Source organism: Megascapheus bottae, chromosome 10, assembly GCF_031878675.1.
Source record: "Megascapheus bottae isolate mThoBot1 chromosome 10, mThoBot2.hap1, whole genome shotgun sequence".
Lineage (NCBI taxonomy): Eukaryota > Metazoa > Chordata > Mammalia > Rodentia > Geomyidae > Megascapheus > Megascapheus bottae.
In genome coordinates, this window is record NC_143518.1 from 27,176,099 (window position 1) to 27,195,828 (window position 19,730).

Consider the following 19,730-nt stretch of genomic DNA (forward strand, 5'->3'; position numbering starts at 1 on the left):
GCACACTCACAGAAATATTTTTTTGGAAGCAAACATACAGAGAGAGAGAGAGAGAGCAGGAGAGGGAGGGAGAGAGGGAAGGAGAGAGGGAGGGAGAGAAATGGCTACACACCTGCCATCAAAAGATCTCTCACAGGTTCAAATGACTGAGCTCCCCCCTAGCAAACATGAATTCAAACTTTAATTCTTCCCACAAAAAAGACCTTTGGGATTTAATTCTTGCATGATACTGACATTATCAATCAAAACTGTACATCTATTATGTGATAAATTACCTGCATGTAGCATACTGTTCAAATTATTTGACTATTTCTAAACAGTGAAGATGCAATGGAGAAATGATAAAACATGTGTGACTTTCAAAATCAAAATTTAAATATTAAACTCTAAAAGAAATTTCAACATATGCCTGAGCAAAAGCAACCTTATGATTTAAAAATTCCACAAAACACATTTTAATTATGTGCAATTTTAAGTGTTACTTAGGGGAGTATATAATTATTTTGGTGAGACCCCAATATAAAATTTTATCATGTACCCTATTTTTCTCTAGACAGAAAAAAATGACTTAGACATTTCTATTCAATAAAATAAAAGCCACATGCTTATAAAATTGACTAAATATTAATTGGACCATAAAGGCCAAGATATTAGGTTTCCTAGGGGAAATCCAGGCAAGATTTTTAGAGCTTCACAAGTAACTTTCTGGTGCCTTGGGTTATTATTCATAGTTCAATACCAAAGATCACTGAAGTCAAAAAAAAACAATTAGAAAAATAGAGGCTCTGATTTTTCCCCCAAAAGCTATAAACCTTCAAATATTGGCCATTTGTTTGTAGCAATAATAAATATACTGCTCACAATGCATTCAAGATTTGTCTCTTTTTTTAATGTGTGAATTAGCCGACATCCTCTCTCAAAATAATCCCCAGTAATCCATTGTGTTTCATCAGGAGATGTGAAAACAGCCTAGTGGAGCAACGTGGTTGCTATAAAAAGGGAAATCCCATGTCTCCACAATCCCATGTTCACAAAGGTGAGGGATAGTGAGGAGTGTTGGTATAAAGCCATTGGGAAATGGTGAGGTTCTCCACTAGAGAGAAAGAAAAAGTGTTAATCACCTTCTCTGAATGGTCAAATCCCAAACCTCTATATCCCTTGAATCTTTTCTACAACTGGTGGGATAAATGATGAGATATATGTGATCGAAAAACTGTTAGAGAAAAAGAACTTTAGTGTTATTTAGCAAATGTTAAGTAATAAAAGATAGCTCATGTTAGAGGAAATAAAACTAAAAAGTACTCAGAAGAAGCACAGAAGTGATTCCAAAAATACCGCATAAGTCAGGGTAGTTTGACACTGAGTCAAAACAGCACCTGGAAGTCTGAGTCAGGTTTTTATCTCCTCTGTCTTCTCAAGTTTATCTCTGGTAGACATATTAATGAGCAGTGAAGATGAAAAAAGAAGAAATAAAACAGAAGGTGGGAGGAAAAGCAGAGGGTGAGGTAAATTATGAAATTATGAATTAATTATCAAGATCACAAAATGGACCTAGATAACTGTAGGGGTGGGTGAGTTTGGGACAGATGGGGGAGGCAAAAGGGGACTAGTGGTGCTAATCAAGATGCATTAGATGCATATATAACATGCTGAATTGAAAGTCCTTGGTACAACTATTTAAAGAAAATGAATTTAAAAAATAAAAATTACAATTCTTCAATGATTTGTGAGATTGAGATGAGCTTCCAATAGCTTTAAAGCTAAGACTCAGACCTGAATTTCCCATAATGCCAAATAAAAGTCATACACGTTATAACCAGCATGATTTTCAGCCTAAGTGCCAGAGCTTATCACTTAAGGCATCTAGTATATGTGAAGCACAGTACAAAGTGTATTCACTGAAGAGCCACTCATTAGGGGAAATAAGAAGCAAGTCTACTTACATAGAGGAAAACCACTGGAAACCATGTCAGATCTCTGGATCCTCTTTGCTCATAATGTTTTATAACAATGTATTCTCCTTCACTCTACTTCAGCCAAACCGACCATCACCTGACAGTCAATGATGCACAATCCACTTCTTTTCAATTCCACGGAAAACCTGGCTATTTGGGGTGGGGGCTTAAAAAAATCAAGTCACTCTCCTCATAGACCATAACTTTGCAAGACCCTATTATTGCCCAACAACAAGAGCAGTATGTACTATAACTCACATGTATTTTTTAAAAAAAACTGACTTTGGCATAAGAGAGAGGGGGGAGAGAAAGAGTAGGGAGGGCTGCACAATTATAGATGAAAAAATTAGGGGAAATTTTTTTATCAAATGCATTGAGCAAAAAGACCTGAAGGAAGCAAGGGATGTGATTCACACAAGTATCTTGATGCAACGTACTTCCCACATAGAGAAGAAGACATGTGTAAGTTCTACTGCCATGTTTCCTTGGTCTGCTAAAGAAACAAGGACAGCAGTGTGGTTGGAGTGGACTGAAGGGAAAGAGGAGAAATGGAGAGAGGAGGAGTGAAGCTTAGAAACAGAAGGGAGGAAGGAAGGTCAAACAGAGCTTTGAGGGCTGTGGTAAGGACTTTGAATTCACTTGTTTAGTTATGTGCAGTCAGGTCCAGGTGTTTGTTTACCTTTCATACCACAAAATTAATATTTCATCTAACACTGTGTCCCAATAGAAAACCTTTGCCTGTATTTCTAATAGTCAGCTAAGGTATCTCTTTTGCAAAAACTGTTTGGGGGTAGAAAAAAAATATCAATTAATTGGTATCATGGTGATCCAAGAATGTGGTTTCCCAAGAGGCCAATAAATGGCACAGTTGCTAAAATGTGGTTAACAAAACAAGATGTTCCTCTCTGTGCTTCTTGAAAAGAACTTCAGGACCTTGAGATGCTTTGCAAGAGAAGAGGAAGTAAAGAAAAGCAGTTGAAAACTGATGCCCACCAGAAAAATTCCAAAGTTGAGATGTCCCTGGCATGAAGCCAAATAGCCCATAAAGCTCCAATGTTCCTGGCCTGTCCTCCTGGGCCCCAGAGACAGCAGTGAGAAAATATCTGAGAAGAAATGCATTCCCCAGAGTTAGAAGTCTAGCTTTGTGCTTTGTTATTTGAACCACATAAATACCATATGCTTTCAACTGATGTTTATTTATGTGGCTTTAAAAAAAAGACATTTAAAGATTTTACACATAAGGAATTCAACATGAGAAGTTATAAAATGAAAACAATGTTTTGAGCATATCAATGTGTATGTAAAGTTACAATTTAGTTAAAATAACTATGTGTTCACATTGCCTGAGACAATCTTGATTTGCTGCTATTAGCCCAGTGAAAGAATTAAATAGCACTGCTTTTACATTTTAAAAAATGTTCTGCACTGGACAATCAATTACCTAGTCACCTTCTCCATTTCTTATGTCAAATAATAGTCCTGGCATGCTCAACAGTAATTACAATGATTGTTTTATAAAACATTTTAATTACAACAGTTTTAGAGTAAGAGTTTCACAGTAAAACTAATAAGACCCAAAATCAAGAATATGAAAATAGTGCATAATGACCCAAAAGAAATCAAATGAAAATAATGTATATTTAAAGAAAAATCTGCCCCAGTGTTATCAATTTTAAAGAATAAAGCACCATTAAACCACAGACCTATGGCCACCTAATCTTTGACAAGGGAGCCAAAAAAATAGAATGGAAGAAAGACAGCCTCTTCAACAAGTTGTGCTGGCAGAACTGGTTAAGCACCTGCAGAAAACTAAAGTTGGATCCTTCTTTGTCACCTTACACTAGAATTAACTCCAAATGGATCAAAGACCTGGAGGTAAAAGCTGACACACTGAAAACTTTACAGGAAGGAATAGGAGATACACTAGGCCTCCTTGGCACAGGTCAAAACTTTCTTAATAAGGACCAAGAATCACAACAAATCAGAGAAAGGCTGGATAAGTGGGACTGCATTAAACTGCAGAGCTTTTGTATGGCAAAGGACATAGCTAGTAAATTAATTAGGAAGCCTACAGAGTGGGAGAAGATCTTCACCAACCAAACAACGGACAAAGGCCTCATATCTAAAATACATCAACAACTGAAAAATTGAATCACTCCAAAACTAATCTCCAAAGTAACAACCATCCCATTAAAAAATGAGCCAAAGACTTAAAGAGAGTCTTCTCTGAAGAAGAAACAAAAATGGCCTATAAACACATGAAGAAATGCTCAACATCTCTGGTCATAAAAGAAATGCAAATCAAAACAACTCTAAGATTCCACCTCACTCCAGTTAGAATCGCCAGGATCAGGAAAACGAATGACAACAGATGCTGGAGGGGATGTGGCCAGGAGGGATCACTACTGCACTGCTGGTGGGAGTGCAAACTCGTTCAACCACTATGGAAAGCAGTGTGGCAGTGCCTCAAAAGGCTAAACATAGAAGTCCCCTATGACCCAGCAATTCCACTACTTGGCATTTACCCAACCATCCAGAAACAAGGGCATACTAAATCCACTAGCACAACAATGTTCATTGCAGCACTATTCACCATAGCAAAGATATGGAACCAACCCAGATGTCCCTCAGTTGATGAGTGGATCAACAAGTTGTGGTATTTGTACACAATGGAATTCTATGCTGCTGTCAGAAAGAATGACATCGCCCCATTTGTTAGGAAATGGAAAGACTTAGAAAAAATCATATTAAGTGAAGTGAGCCAGACTCAAAGGAACTTAGGCTCAATGGTTTCCCTCATTTGTCATAATCAGTAGAAACCTTGGGCTCTCCTAGCAGAGATCTGCAATAGAGCAAAATCTTGATACATAAGGCCATATAGTATGAAGCTAATTGAAAGGACCTCCAGGATATTGAAACAAAAGCCATATAACGAGTGATTGTTGTCCTTTAATGTACTACGTTGTCTCTCATCTCCTTTGCTGTCCCTTGGTTATCTCATATTGTTATAGTATCTCACTTTGTTATCTGATATATTAAATTTATTTGTATTTGGTTATTTGAAATTTGATAGGGAAGGGGGAAAACCAAGATGGGTGGGGGGTGTGGGGGGAGGGTAATGAGTACCAAGACTTGTGAAAGGGTATCAATGTATGTGAATTAATGCACCTTCTATCTGGCAAATATCATGTAACCCTTTTACTAATTACAATAAAAAATAATTAAAAAAAGAATAAAGCACCATTTTAGAACCAGGTACACATTTCTTAGTATCAAGGTAACTTTAGAACATCTGACTTATTGATAAGAATTTATAAAATGTCATCACATGGAATTAGTAATGGAGATTCTAGGGGAAAAGAAGAGAAAGACATGTTTTAATAATGAGCTTACGATCCGTAAAAAGAGCTCATCACACAAATGAACAAATCAAACAAAACCCAATGGTGTATTACAAATGCTATAATAGAAAAGACATAGGGCGCCAATTGAAGTACGGAGAAGAAAGAAAGGACAGACCAGAAAAAGACTTCACAGAGGCTCCCTAAGAAACGTTTTAGGAAGCAGTGCTGATTGCCCTGACGTTAGAAGATGAAAAGGTATGAGAGGTGAAGACAGATGGTAAACGGAATGATTCTAGACCAAGGGATTCACATCTGCACACACAGAAGACATGAAAATCTTTTGTGGGTGGCGCACATCACATCACATCTCATCAGTCCTCTCAGATGAGAATACAGTCCCAAGTGATTTGAATTTTATTCTTAAAGCTTCACACGGAGTTATTTCAATGTAACAGACAAAACACACATCTGAATTTTAGAAAGGCCACTTCAGTAGCAATAGGAAGGATAAATTTGAGGGTGATGAGGCTGGGGATAGATCAGTGAGAGGGTCACTAGGGTAACTCAGGCTTAATAACACTATTTCAGAGTCTTAAGTAAGAAAAGGGAGTAGTTAGTAGGTAGTTTAAAAGGTTTGATCTGGTGAAATAATTTGGAAATATTTCACCAATATTTTAAGTGGTACTTGAACTGTGGAAGATGTGATCTTCCAGGGGAAAAATATAGTTAGAAGAGAGGAAAAAGAATTAAGCTAGAACTGAAGTAATAGATTGAAAATTAAAGTCCTATTTCCCATCCAGCTGTCTGTCCTCACCATAGTGGTTTAACTTCGGGAGTAGTAATGAGTCCTCACCTCTATTTCAGCAGTATGTTCCCAGCCGGGTTTTTCAAATCTAAATCAGCTGAGGCTAAATCTGAAATCTCCTCTATACTCTATTAATTCCCCAATTGGCTTAAAATCTAATGAACATACAAGAGAATGTCGCAACATTCTTTAAGCCATAGATTGAGAGCTTTCAATTTCTTGGTAAAACATTTGTTGATGATGCCAAGGACCACAAGAAGGCATGTGATGCCAACCAAGGCTAGATGGAGTGGCTCAGGAGTCACTGAGTTTAATGCAGAGAATAGTCAACTAGTAGTTGTTGGGTAGCTGTGTCCATAATCTGCATTCAGACTCCCTGCATCTCTTCTACCCTGAAGTTAAATTTGGGATGAAGAGGAAAACTGTAAGCTGGCTTCTAAAATCTCTGATGACTGCAGTGGTATGACTGGAGGTTAATGGCGACAGTGCACGCACACACAGGAAAGGTGTGGGGTGCTGGTACCATATGTATCTTTGTTAGACTTTGCGAGAGCTTGAATTGTGTTTGGGGTGTCCAAAAAGGAGAAGCAAGGAAATTTCATACCTGATTCAATCCTTAAATAATATTCCTTAATGAAGATAGCTGTAGGATGAACAATCTCCTTAGTGAGAAACATAGGTTTGTTTTAAAGTAAACTATGGAATGTTTTGAAAAGACAGTAAAAATATATAGGTGATTGAGCCACAGAGCATAAATGAAAGGGAGGTTCAAAGGGTTGAGAGAAAGAATAGAAGCCAGAAATTGTCTGGGAACAAGCTGTCTCGTCCTCTACTGACTGGTGGTTTTCCTGTAAGTCAGATAAAATGGGAAATGATAAAAAAAAAATACATACTATAAACACTTCATATAACTTAAACATAAATGTACACACATGTGCCAGTCTTTTGATGTAAAGCCAAGGCCTGGTCTCTCCATATGGATCCACTGATTGGAGTAATGCCTCTTCTGACATAAACCACACCCTTCATCTATGATTCCCAGTTTTCCTCTCTTTAAAGCAGAAAGAGAACCTGAACATGCTTGTCAAATAATCTGAATGCAGAGTTTATCTAGATTTTTATAACTCCTTTTGCAACACCATTAGCCTATCCACATCTTACCAAAAGCAAAGCCTTTGTAGCTAACATTTGTGAAGACTTTCCAAGATATTCAGCTCAGTTTCCAGAGAAACAAAACTCAGTCTTTTTGCATGTGGTCTGTTCATGTATTCTCCCTGTAAAGTACATAATTAAAATAATAAATAAAGCTAGCTAACTAGCCTTGAAGACAAATACAATCCAACTCACCCTTGGAAGGAGGAGAGGTTAATTGGGGAAGGCCTATACTGACGATCTAAAGAGATGCCTTCTGGCCAAACACAGCTGGGTGGTGAGTGTAGCAATCTGTAGAGTTAATAGGGCATGCAGTATTGGTTAATCCTGTAGCTCCATTAAGAGATCAATGAAAGGAGATTTAAATGAACAGTGACAAGAGAGAAGAGCAGGCAAAAAGAGCAAAGATACAAAGTATTAGTAACTGGCTTCAAGTCCCCCAGTGACTTACTGGTAATAAAGAGTGGAGTTTTTGTTTTGGTTCTATGCTTTCTTTTCTCAGCTCCACAGTCCCTTACCTCCTAGAGATATTTCTAGTTTGGGGATAAAAGACTACAAGTTAGGGAACTAAGAAGAAAAGCAGAAATATGTAGAGAAGGAATCTAAACCTCCAGCTACTTCTGGTCCAGAAGGTGCTTTCATTTGTTCCTTTTCTTTCCAAATTAAGGAATCTCAACTGCTTCTCTCTTTCATTGTGAATATATCTTTCTTTGAACCTAAGCTTTTCTGCTAGGTCACCAGGGAAATTCATTCATTCACTTCTTCTTTTCTTTCTCCCCACTAGTTTTTTAAAGACGTTTCTGCCAGGAGTCATATATAAAGAGAAGGGCCACTCTAGGATATAGAAACATAAGCCATATAATGAATGATTGTTCTTCTTAAGGTACTATGTTATCTCTCATCTCTTTTGCTGTCCCTTGGTTATCTCATATTGTTACAGTATCTCACTTTGTTACCTGATATATCAGATATATTTGTATTTGATTAGTTGAAATTGGATAGGGAACAGGGGAAAACAAGTTGAGGGGTGGGGGTGGGGGGAGGGAAATGGGGACCAAGACATGGAAAGGGTATCAATGTATGGGAATTAATGCACCATCTATCTGGCAAATATCATGTAACCCTTCTATTAATTACAATAAAAATATATGAAAAAAGAGAGAAGGGCCAGTGAATATTCAAGAATATTCCTCAATGAATATTGAAGAAATGTTCATAGGCCTAGGGCTGACTGATATAGTTAGCCCTGCCCTATCCTAAATATTTTCTTCTGTTTTCTAGTACAAGGTATGTTTTCCATGTCCTTAGGAGTTCAGCACAGGCTCTCCATATTCCACAGTGAAGTCTCCCCAAACTGGGAATTCTTTCTCCCACCACTCTCCTGTACAGACTCAAAAGATATTCGGAACATAGAATGTCGGTTGTGCTAAAACGTTATGTTAGAGCTGCCATATTATGATCACTTACTGTGCTTACTAAACAAGATGTACCTTGTTTAGTCCTCGCTGAGGCATATTATTGCCATTATCAACCCATTTCACAGACACACAGCAAAACCAAAGAGAAATAAGATGATGTCTGATGTCCCATAGATAGTGCCCAGAGGCAAGATTTGAATCTAGGAAAGTAGGACTTAGAGGCTGGGCTCTTAACCACACAATACACTACCTACTCGTTCTCAGAATGCCCAGGCTGGAATGGAGTCATTTATCATTCGAAGAATTGTCTTACTGATACAATAGCAATGCTACCCTTTACCTTACAGTTGCCCTTATGCATACACCACAGAAAAGGCTATACAGTGGCATTTAGTTGTAATGCTTTTCTATTTAAGACAATAAAGAAAAAATTAAGTGTATTCTTTCTTGTCAAAAGAAAACCTTTGAAAAACAGGATGATAGATGACAATGTATCTGCACATCACATGATATGAAAAACCAGTCCCCACTCAGAACTCACCACACTCTTTCCCCATGGACAATGTATGTGTATGTGTATGTGTCACATAATTGTCTGGGAAAGGTAGATGAATCAAACACACACGCACTGGGAAATGACTCGGACTTACTTTTTTGGTACACTTCTTGACAGTGTTGATTAATTCCTGCATTACCAGGTCTACACTCTTCAAGGAGGGCCCTTTTAGCTTTACAATCTGTTTTTTGACTATTGCTTCAAATGCCATGTCAGGTGTGAACAACCCTGTCCTGAATATAAGAAAGAAAGCATTTTGTTAGGTTTACATAATCAAGAAATAGCCAACATTTTTGAAAATGTTGAAATTGACATCATCATTTAAATGAAGCTTGCCATGAGCCAAGTTGAAAAGTTACATAGCAATGTATTCTGCACATACATAGTAATACTGTTACAATAATAACTCTCGTAGAACTATAGTAAATGCTGATCTGTGGGAAATTAAGATCACCAAAAAGCAATATTCAAAGGCTGGGATGAGCTCAGTGATAGAACACTTGTTGAGCAGGTGCAAGGAAGGCCCTGAGTTGACCATTTATGGATCTGGGTAACAATTTGTCAATAGACAAAACTTACAAGAAGAAAGACCCTCGAATTCTGAACAATGACTGCCAGGCCTTGGATCTGTGCACGTTTATCCTCTTGTTCCTAAGCCCCAAGGCCCTCCTCTTTCCCCTTATTAAACTTCTCTTCAATGTCTAACTATGGGACACTTAACACTTCCCTATACTAGCTTTACTCAACATCCTTTCTTATCACGTACCAAGCCCCCATTCCTCTGTACTTCTGACTATAGCAATCACACCATCAGTGTCCTTTCTCCACATTGCAAACAGAATAAAATTGAATCTGCTTAATACTGAAATTTTCTCTGAACCTGGTCTTTCATAGTTCATTTCCCTCTCTAATTTACCCTGTGCTTCAGTGAATTTGTCTTTAGGCATAGTGAAATATTCTTTGCCTTTGCCCAAGCTGTTCACCTGTACAAATTATTCCTGTGCTTCAAATCCCAGATCAAAGGCAACCACATCCTGCAGCCCTACCCGTTCTCCAGTCTGCCACTGAGAGAGCTCTTTCTTCTCTGAGCCCCCATGTTCTGAATGAGGCACCTATTATGTTCCCCTAACTACACTGGTAGGAATAGTTATTATCCTTAGAATCTTGGTTTGCCCCACAAGGACAGTCTCCCTCACTTGTTCATCCATAGTTGACAGTGTTAGCAAAGAGGAAAGACAAAGACCTCTGTCTTCAGAACTTCACAGGGGCCGGGAGTTTGGCCTAGTGGTAGAGTGCTTGCCTAGCATGCACAAAGACCCGAGTTTGATTCCTCAGTACCACATACATAGAAAAAAGCCACAAGTGATGCTGAGGCTCAAGTGGTAGAGCTCTAGCCTTGAGAAAGTCTAAGGACAGTGCTCAGGCCCTGAGCTCAAGCCCACGACTGGCAAAAAAAAAAAAAAGAAAAAGAAAAAGAATTTTCCTACACAATGATGGCTTCTACTCATCTGATACCTAACAGAATTAAATTAAAATAATTAAGTATGTCTAAGACTTATCAATCATGTCAGTAGCTATCCCATACAGAATAGTATACTTTTCTTACCAACCATGTTGAGACTATGATAGGCCTGCATAGCCCTGTGGCAAAAGCTGAGCTTAGAAGTGGCCACAGACAAGATGGTATCTCCCTCAAATGAAATAATCCATGACCCAGGCAGCCTAAGTCTTATTACCTTGAATTTAGGATGCTAAATGCAACCTACAGTCATTAGATTAAGTGTACTATCCACATATGAATTGAAAAAATATATAGCATCATACTCGGGATATGATAAGGACATCTGATCAGTCATGTTCATCTCTGCACTATTCACAATAGCCAATGGAAACAAAACAGATGCCCTACTGCATATGGATACAAAAAATGTGGTGTGCGTGTGTGTGTGTGTGTATAGAATTCTACATAGCAAACAGACAAGATAAAAAATGGCATTAGCTGGGAAGTGGATGAAGCCAGAGTGAATCATATTGAGTGAGGTAAGTCAAGACCAAAGGAACAAAAGGTGCAAGGTATCCTTAATATGTGGATATTAGATCCAAACAGTACAAGAGTGATGACTCAATATTTGGGTACCCAAGATTATGGACATGGTCTTGAAATATAAACATAACTACATAGACATAAAAATCTATGATGGGCTATATACTCTACATACATAATGTTTTATTACATAGATTAACATGTATCTATGACATACCAATCCTCAGCTTAATTTTAATTATGTTCTAAAATCTATGTGCCAGTGATGGTATATAGAGATTCCCTTCTTGAATACTTGTTAAACATGACATTGAAATATGATGTAAAAAAATAAAATCTTTAAAAAAAACAACTATATCATAGTTCTCTAAAGAAAGTGCTATGGACTGAATGTATGTCTCCCTCTAAATACAAATGTTGAAACTATACATCCCACATACACACACACATTGTTATTAGGATGTAATATGCTTTGTCAAGGTTATAAAGTGGAGCTCTCAGTAATGGAATTAACACTTTCGTGGAAGAAGATAAAAGAGCTTACTAGTTCTCATTCTGTCATAAGAAGGTACAATAGGAGCTCAGCAGACGGAAATATGCCTCTCACTAGAACTGACATGCTTATTTTACACTTTTAGTCTCCAGAGCTGTGAGGTCAATTTGTATTTACTTTTTTTCCCCAGTCATGGCTTAAACTTGGGGCCTGAGCGCTGTCCTTGGGCTTTCTCAAGGCTAGAGCTCTACCACTTGTACCACAACACCACTTCTGGCTTTTTCTATGCATGTGGTAACCGAGGAATCAAATCCAGGTCTTTCTGCATGCTTGGCAAGCACTCTACCACTAGGACAAACTCCCAGCCCTTGTAATTATAAACACACATTCTATTATTATGTCGTATGCAGTCGAACTAATCATAGCAGTAGGAAAACAGTATGATGGAAAAGGATAATCTCCCTCTGAACAAGTCCATCCCAGCCCACCTCCCAGCTCTCCTGTGCTCTCTCACCCACATCCCTCATAATAGTTAAACCGTAGCTCTACACTTACCTGCCCCACCTGCCCACCTTTGTGCTTTTGTCTACACTATGCCTACTCACTGGAGACCCTTTATATTTCTAGCCTCAACCACTCCCAGGACATCCTTATATCCTTTCAACACCACACACACACACACACACACACACACACACACACACACACACACAAGCAGTTGCAGATACATAACACACCACACGTTATTCTCTGAAAAAGCAAGGGTCAGTTCAACAGTAAACACCTTCATTTACTCTTCCTGTATCCTGATCCATAACTCCCATCAAAATGGATCAGCCATTCCTGTGTGTAAATAATGACTGCTAATGCGCATGTTATATCCATGGTTATAACAGGCTCTGCTCATCTTCTATTGTAGGAGGTTCACGGGACACAGTATAGAAAATGTGTAAACTTTATTTCTTACTCCCACCTCTCTCCTCTGTTCAGATAAAGAGAAGTCTACTTTACTAGGCCCTTACAAATACTGCTTTACCTTTCATAGCTTGAAAACAAGGGAAAGGCAAATCACTTGCCTGATACCATGAATATTTTTTATCGCATAGCTTATTTCTCTTCGCAGTTCTTTCTCATTGAACTCCATCTGCAGATGCAAAATAAGCCACAGTTATACACTTAATTCTGATCTAAGCATACTGTTAGATATCATGGAAGAGAATAACTTGACTTTGTTATTGATAAATACTCATATTTCTCCTAAGCTAAACCCAGATGGCCAAAACATCTGTTTATACAGAGTTCAAGGCTCTGTAAAGCATTAGGGACTTCTGGGAGTTTCAGTGCAGCATATTTTAACTCTAATATATATATATATATATATATATATGTATGTATCTAAAATGCCTTCTTGGCATAAATCTAGCCACTCAGTGACATATGTGATTCCTCATGCTTCTGTTGAATAAACATGAGAACACAGGTAAATGCATGAGCAAGGTTGGACAGCAGCCACACAGCTGTCCTGAGACTCACAATGGCAGCTTTTCTCCCTGATCATTTTAATCTCCTGGGTTCAAGGACTCTTTATAAAAGGAAATTAATAATATCCCACCAAGTCAACACAGAATAGATTACAAGTATTCCCAGAAGTCCAAAGTACCATAAATCCATGTGAAAGAACAAAGTGTTACAGAGCTTCGTCTTGGAAAGCATGTCTAGAGTACACCGGATTCAGCCTGACTCTAGGGATCTCTAGTCCAGCCTCTGTTAAGTTTCCTCTTCCATACTTTGTACCTTAGAACAATGATTTGCCTTATTTCTGTACCCACACTCTGTACCTGGATCCCCAGCTTTCATTACTCCTTTTCTTTTAGGAGTATCCTCTGCCCATCCCCTCCTCTTACTTCTTTATCTACTTGCCCATCCTTCCAGGCTGAGCTCAGAAGGCTGGCTCCCTTACACAGACATGGCTAGGATTCAGATCTGTGGGCTTTGTTTCCATAGCACCCTGGGCTGAAATTGTCACTTTACTTAGCACATTTACTTAGCACATTTTAATAAAATTATCTATTTATCCATCAGCTTCCCACAGCAGCATAAAAGCACCCACCTCTTTGTATGTGAGCCAAGCAATATGGTGCCTAAAAGAACTCAGTTTCCTACTGGGCCTTTTACCCTTAATAAGTCTAAACCAGAACTTTCATTTTACATACCCTCATGAACATCAGCACATCTTTTCCTCAGTTTCCCTCATTTGATGATACAATCACTCATTCATCTACAAAAACCAAAACCTTGGGAATGATCTTGAAGTTATCTTTGTTTCCTCTACCACTCCAAACTCACTCATTTCTTTCCATCTTCTTGTAGGACATTATTTTACTAGAGAGCTAAAGAAATGAAAGTTTTAGACTTGTACAAGACCCCATCTAAAACCTTGTGCCTAACTGTGGGTTTGTAATTTTATAACTGAGCCTCCAAGATTACAGAAGCTTCAATCCCTGAAGAAAGTGGTACATCCACCTCTAGGCTGGCCCTATTGTTTCCATACTTTACCTATTCTTTACCCCTCCCCAATCCTGCAGGCATAGTACTCCTTTAGAATTGGGTCACACTTCCACTTTAAATCCTCATGTGACTTCCCATTGTTAAATATAAACACTTTACTCCAACCTACAAAGCCCTTGGTGAAATAGGTACTTATTTCCTCCTCCCAACTGACTCTGTACCAACTATGTGTATACCCTGCCTGCCATACACATTCCTGCTTTAGGATTTTACTCAATGATATTGCTTTTACCTTCAGTGACCCATCTTCCCTAGCTCTCTGCATGGCTGCCCTGCTCTCCTCATGTCCCTTACTCAGGCAACTCTTGAATAAACAATGGGGTAAAAGAGTACTCACATCACACAACCATCAAAACACTATGCTGTCTGTATTTCATGTCCTCTATCTTACCACTGAACAAATTAGGGCATCCTCTACCCTTCTGTCTTGATCACTTTTGAACTTTGGTACATCCTAGTTGCACAAGAAATATTTTTAAATTCACTAGAGAGCACATGAACACCATGGAAAATTCAACTAGTATTTTTTTTAATTGGTCATGGGGCTTAAACTCTGGGCCTGGGTGCTGTCCCTGAGCTCTTCAGCTCAAGGCTACTGATTTACCCCTGGAGCCACAGCCACACTTCCCATTTTCTGGTAGTTAGTTGGAGGTAAGAGTCTCACATTCTTTAGTGCCTGGGCTGGCTTTGAACTATGATCCTCAGATCTCAACCTCTTGAGTAGCTTGGATTACAGGCCTGAGCCACCACACCCAGCTCAACTAGTATTTCTTAAACTAACCTGAAATGTTAAAGACCATTAAATGGTATCAGGAAACGGTTTCCTAAAAAAAGTATTTGTGCCCCAAAACCTATCTTAGTCTCATACCATCCATATAATATTGTATCAAAAGGTTCATAGAAGAGAATGCAGAGACAAAGTAGAATGAAAGGAGACAAAGTGGTATTCAGTACAAACCTTTACTATCTCAAAGGGAAAGCGTTCATGGAAAATGCGATTGATTTTAGCACCTCCTGAGAGCTCCAGGGTATCGACCTGATCCCCTGACCCTTCAATTCTCTTCTCAAAGTCTACAGCAAACTGCTGAACCATCCTGAAATTGTGGAAGAGAAATAAATGCAAGTTACAGCTCTGGTTTTATTTTTTTTTTTTGCCAGTCCTGGGCTTGAGCTCAGGGCCTGAGCACTGTCCTTGGTCTTTCTCAAGGCTACAGCTCTACCACTTGAGCATCAGCACCACTTCCGGCTTTTTTCTATATATGTGGCACCGAGGAATCGAACCCGGGTTTTCATGCATGCTAGGCAAGCACTTTAACCACTAGGCCAAACTCCCGGCCCCTGGTTTTACTTTCTTATGGGTCTACTTTATGGCTTTACTTCCTTATGGTTTCTTTGGTTTTACTTTCTTAAGAGTCTTTCCTGTTGTTCCAAGTGGCACCTACTGGCAGAGTTCCAACTGCAACTTATCCAACTCTAGAATATCACTATATGATTTTACATTCTGAAGATTGATTTAGGTATTTAACTAGAGTAACCATCTTAGATATCTTTTTCTTTAAATGTGTTCTGACATCTTGTCTGTTAACCATAAATGGTATTTTAAAAAGCACTTGAATTAAAATTAATGTTATGCATGCCATTATACTTAAAGTACAATATGAAATGAGCCTCCTATGACATCACACTCCCCCATTCTTTTTTTTTTTTTTTGTGGGTCATGGGGCGTGAACTCAACCTGGGATAGGTGTTGTCCCTGAGCTCTTTTTTTTTTTTTTTGTCCCTGAGCTCTTCAGCTCAAGGTTACCGCCCTACCCTTGAGTCAAGCCCACTTCTTAGTTGGAGATAAGAGTCTCAGGTCCTTTTGTGCCGGGCAGGCTTTGAACCTTGATCCTCAGCTCTCAGCCTCCTGAGTAGCTAGGATTACAGACGTGGGCCACTGCACCTAGCACTCCTCCACTCTTGAGTCTCCTCATACTTCCTCCCCAGGATGGAAGCCTGGGTGTCTCTCTCCCACTCAAGAAAATTGTTTCTCCACACTTTCAGTTCTAGTTCATGGAACAATTGACACAATTGACCCATATACCCAGCTATGTATTAGTCCATCATTCCCTCTTAGGCGCCCTGAATTCAACACACCAATAACTTGACCCACTCAACTTCTCTGCTCCCAAAATTGATTGGTGGGCAGCTTTGGTTGGGCCCTCAGCAATTCATCCTGGGATCATCGATGCTACCTCTAGATGTTCATTTTGCTTTAGTGCTATAACACATCTTTGACCATTAGCATCCATGACACCTGGCTCTCTTTGTTCTTCAGTGGATTCCTACATTTTAAAATAAAACCAAACTTAACCCACTGCCCAGTATTCTGCATGGTCTGTCCCCATCTCTCACTGTTCATCCACACTCACCTTCCAGCCAATCATAAGGAAGCTATTTTCTGCCCCCACCAAGATGTGCAGGTTCTGTGCTTTTCACTTGGTTTTCTCAAGGTATCGCCCTCTCTGCCCTTTGCCTGGCACTTTTCCATCTGCCTGTAAGACTTAGCTCAAGCATTAGTTATTCCCAGAAACTTTTCACAATCTATGTTCCTCCTTATCTATTATCATGCTTTAACACAGCCCAACTTATGGCAACCTCAGCTTCCTCTGGCTACTTCCAACAGAGGATTTAGCAGACTTCATTGCCACTGCATGGTTAACTATCCTCACTCTCCTAAAGGTTTACTGAAATATCTATTTTGTTTAATGTATCACTTTAAGGCCATTCATTTTGACCAAAAAAACTCAGTAATTTTGATGCATAATTATTAGGCTTTGAAATTCTAATTTTGACATCTGGAATTATTTTCAAGTTTAAACTCTAACAGCAAAATAGTCAAGGTATGTAAAACTATTCTCTTTTCCTTGTCTTTCATCAAAATGATGAGGAATGAAAAGTAACTACAACTTATTTAGGGTAAAAATGTAGGGTATAATTGGACTTATCTGTAATTGTACGTATAGGAATGGCATTTTTAAATTTGTCTTGGAAGCTATAATAATATATAAACAGGCACCAAAGAGCATGAGTCTCTTATCTCCAATTAATCACTAGAAAAATGGGAAGAGGGGCTGTGTTTCAGGGGTAAGGTGGCAGCCTTGAGCTAAAGAGCTCAAGGACAATGCCCAGGTCCAGAGTTCAAGCTCCATGACCCACAAAAAGAAAAAAGGAAGGAGGGAAGGAGGGAGGGAGAAAAGAGAGGGAGGGAGGAAGATGGCAACTAGACTAAAGATTAAAACAATGTGAAGCAATGACTTTAAACACTTTCTGTGCATATGTGGAAACAGAAAAACCAAGCTCCATGAGATGGTTTGGGAGGGGAGCAGGGAGAAGGAGGTAGAGAGTTAGGGGCGATGAGGCCAATCCAAGTAAGCATAGATGGACATGTTAAAATGAAACCCCTTCGTGCAACAAACTGATGCTAAGAAAACAAGAGGTAAAGAAGTAACAGAGAGGTGACCTACTGTAGCAGGGCTTTGGTCTTCCTGGTGGGGTCTTCTGGTTTGAAGTTTTTATAGGCTTCTACTTCATGTTCGATGGACAGAAGCTGTCCCTGGAGTTTGTTCCTGAAGTTTGGCAGCGTATCTCGAATGTGGTTGGTAAGTTGCTAAATAAAAGAAAATGAAATCATGTATGTTGACTGCAGAGTAACTTGTGGAATAAGATGCCTTCACTACTTTCTTAGTCATTCACAGTCTTGGAAATCACATATATATTCCAGGTGACCGTGATGGGAGGTGGTGAGAAGAAACACCCCTCCACAATGCTTTGGAGAGGCTCAAAATTCCTTCCACTGGAGTCTCTCATTTGGATTTTCTCCTTATTAGTAACGACAACTAAAATAAAGCTCAGTCACTAATGATACTATCATTCCTCTACCAGCTCATCTACCTCTCGGCAAGGAATCATGAGTTTCAGTGTAGTAGAAATGCAAGTCAAGGGTGGTTCACACCTGCAATCCTAGCTACATAGGGGGCTAAAGTTGAGAAGAACATGTTTCCAGTCCATCCCAGGGGAAAAAAAATGTCCATGAGACTTCATCTCAGTGGAAAAAGTTGGGCATAATGCTGCATGTCTATCAGCCTATCATCACAAACACAGTAGAAAGCACACATTAGGTCAATTACAGTATGGGCACAGGCCTGAACAAAAAAAAAAAAAGCAAGACCCAACTAGTCCAAAAATGTGCCGCAGGCCTGTCTCAGTAGAACGTCTGCCTAACAAACACAGGTCCTGAGATCAAATGCTCAGTACTACCAAAAAATAAAAAGAAATTCTGAGTTTAAAGAAAAAATAAAGATAATAGCCTTGACCTACTTTAAGTAATAAACCAAGGGGGAAAGGGACAGGTAATATAAATATAAAAACATAGGAAAAAGAAAAGTAATGAAAACGTAACAAGAATTGATCTATCCAGATTAAATAAAGGATTTTAAATCATCTTCATGTATACTTGAGGCTACCTGAATATTTGTGTCCATTAAATCTAAAGTGATTTAACTCCCAATAGTGTCTGGCTTCATACTTTGCCTTGCAGACATATGAACATTAAGCACACAGGCCAGAGAAGCCAACAATAATGTTACAAAAGACAAGGCTCCAAGGCTAAAAGGAAGAGTAGCCATGAAAAGTGCAAGCATGTAGTTGCCATGTGTGCCAGCAAATACAAAGTACAATTGGTTTTCACTTTTATTTCTCTTGTCTCTCAATAGGAAGGCAAAACTGAACCTAAAGCATTGTTTCCCTTGACTTCCATGACCACAGCTCCTCTCATGTGCCTCTACTCATCCTCCACCTCTTGGTCATTTGTCTCCTTGTCAGACTGGTAACATTGAAACCTCTTGAATAAGGGGCGTGGCCTCTTCTCAGTGCTCTCCCCTTTAAAGTCAATCACAGTCCTTCATCCCAATTCCTGTGGCTGTTCAAATCTTAGCTCTAACCCTCCGTATCTCTTCTGTGGGCATATTATGTGACCACCTTCTTGATTCTTCCTCAAATAATCTAGAAGTCAATACATCCTGACTGCTACAGTTCAGATCTCAAATGTTCCCCAAAAGCCCACTTGTTAAAGGACCAAAGTACTCTTGGTAGATGAAGAAGGGAGGTGTTAATGGAAGATGCTATGACAATGGGGACATACCCTTGAGGGAAATATGGAGACCCTAGCCTCTTCTTTCACCACTACCTGGCTCCCATAAGGTGATCAGCACTCTCTGCCACGAGTTCCTCCCAGGATGACTGTGCCACCATAGGCTCAAAGCAATAGGAAGCTCATTCGACCATGGGCTGAAACCTCTGAAGCCTAAATCAGTTGTGTTCTTCTTATAAGGGGTGAGCCATGGAATAGCCTACT

General features: G+C 39.1%; 1 protein-coding gene across 8 annotated transcripts in view; it reads right to left on the minus strand.

Moving 5' to 3' along the window:
* The window catches only part of Dnm3 (dynamin 3), a 485,204-nt gene that overhangs the window by 303,265 nt on the left and 162,209 nt on the right, over positions 1 to 19,730 (minus strand). For all 8 annotated transcript variants that reach the window (XR_016536837.1, XM_090340431.1, XM_090340434.1 and 5 more), the window contains 4 exons: positions 17,842 to 17,984; positions 15,294 to 15,429; positions 12,844 to 12,911; positions 9,325 to 9,463 (listed from right to left, as the gene is read on the minus strand). Coding sequence is in view for 7 of the 8 variants with exons in the window: in XM_090340431.1 (XP_090196557.1) it covers positions 9,325 to 9,463; positions 12,844 to 12,911; positions 15,294 to 15,429; positions 17,842 to 17,984 (486 nt within the window). In the remaining variant the exon portion in view is untranslated. The remainder of the gene's footprint in view (positions 1 to 9,324; positions 9,464 to 12,843; positions 12,912 to 15,293; positions 15,430 to 17,841; positions 17,985 to 19,730) is intronic.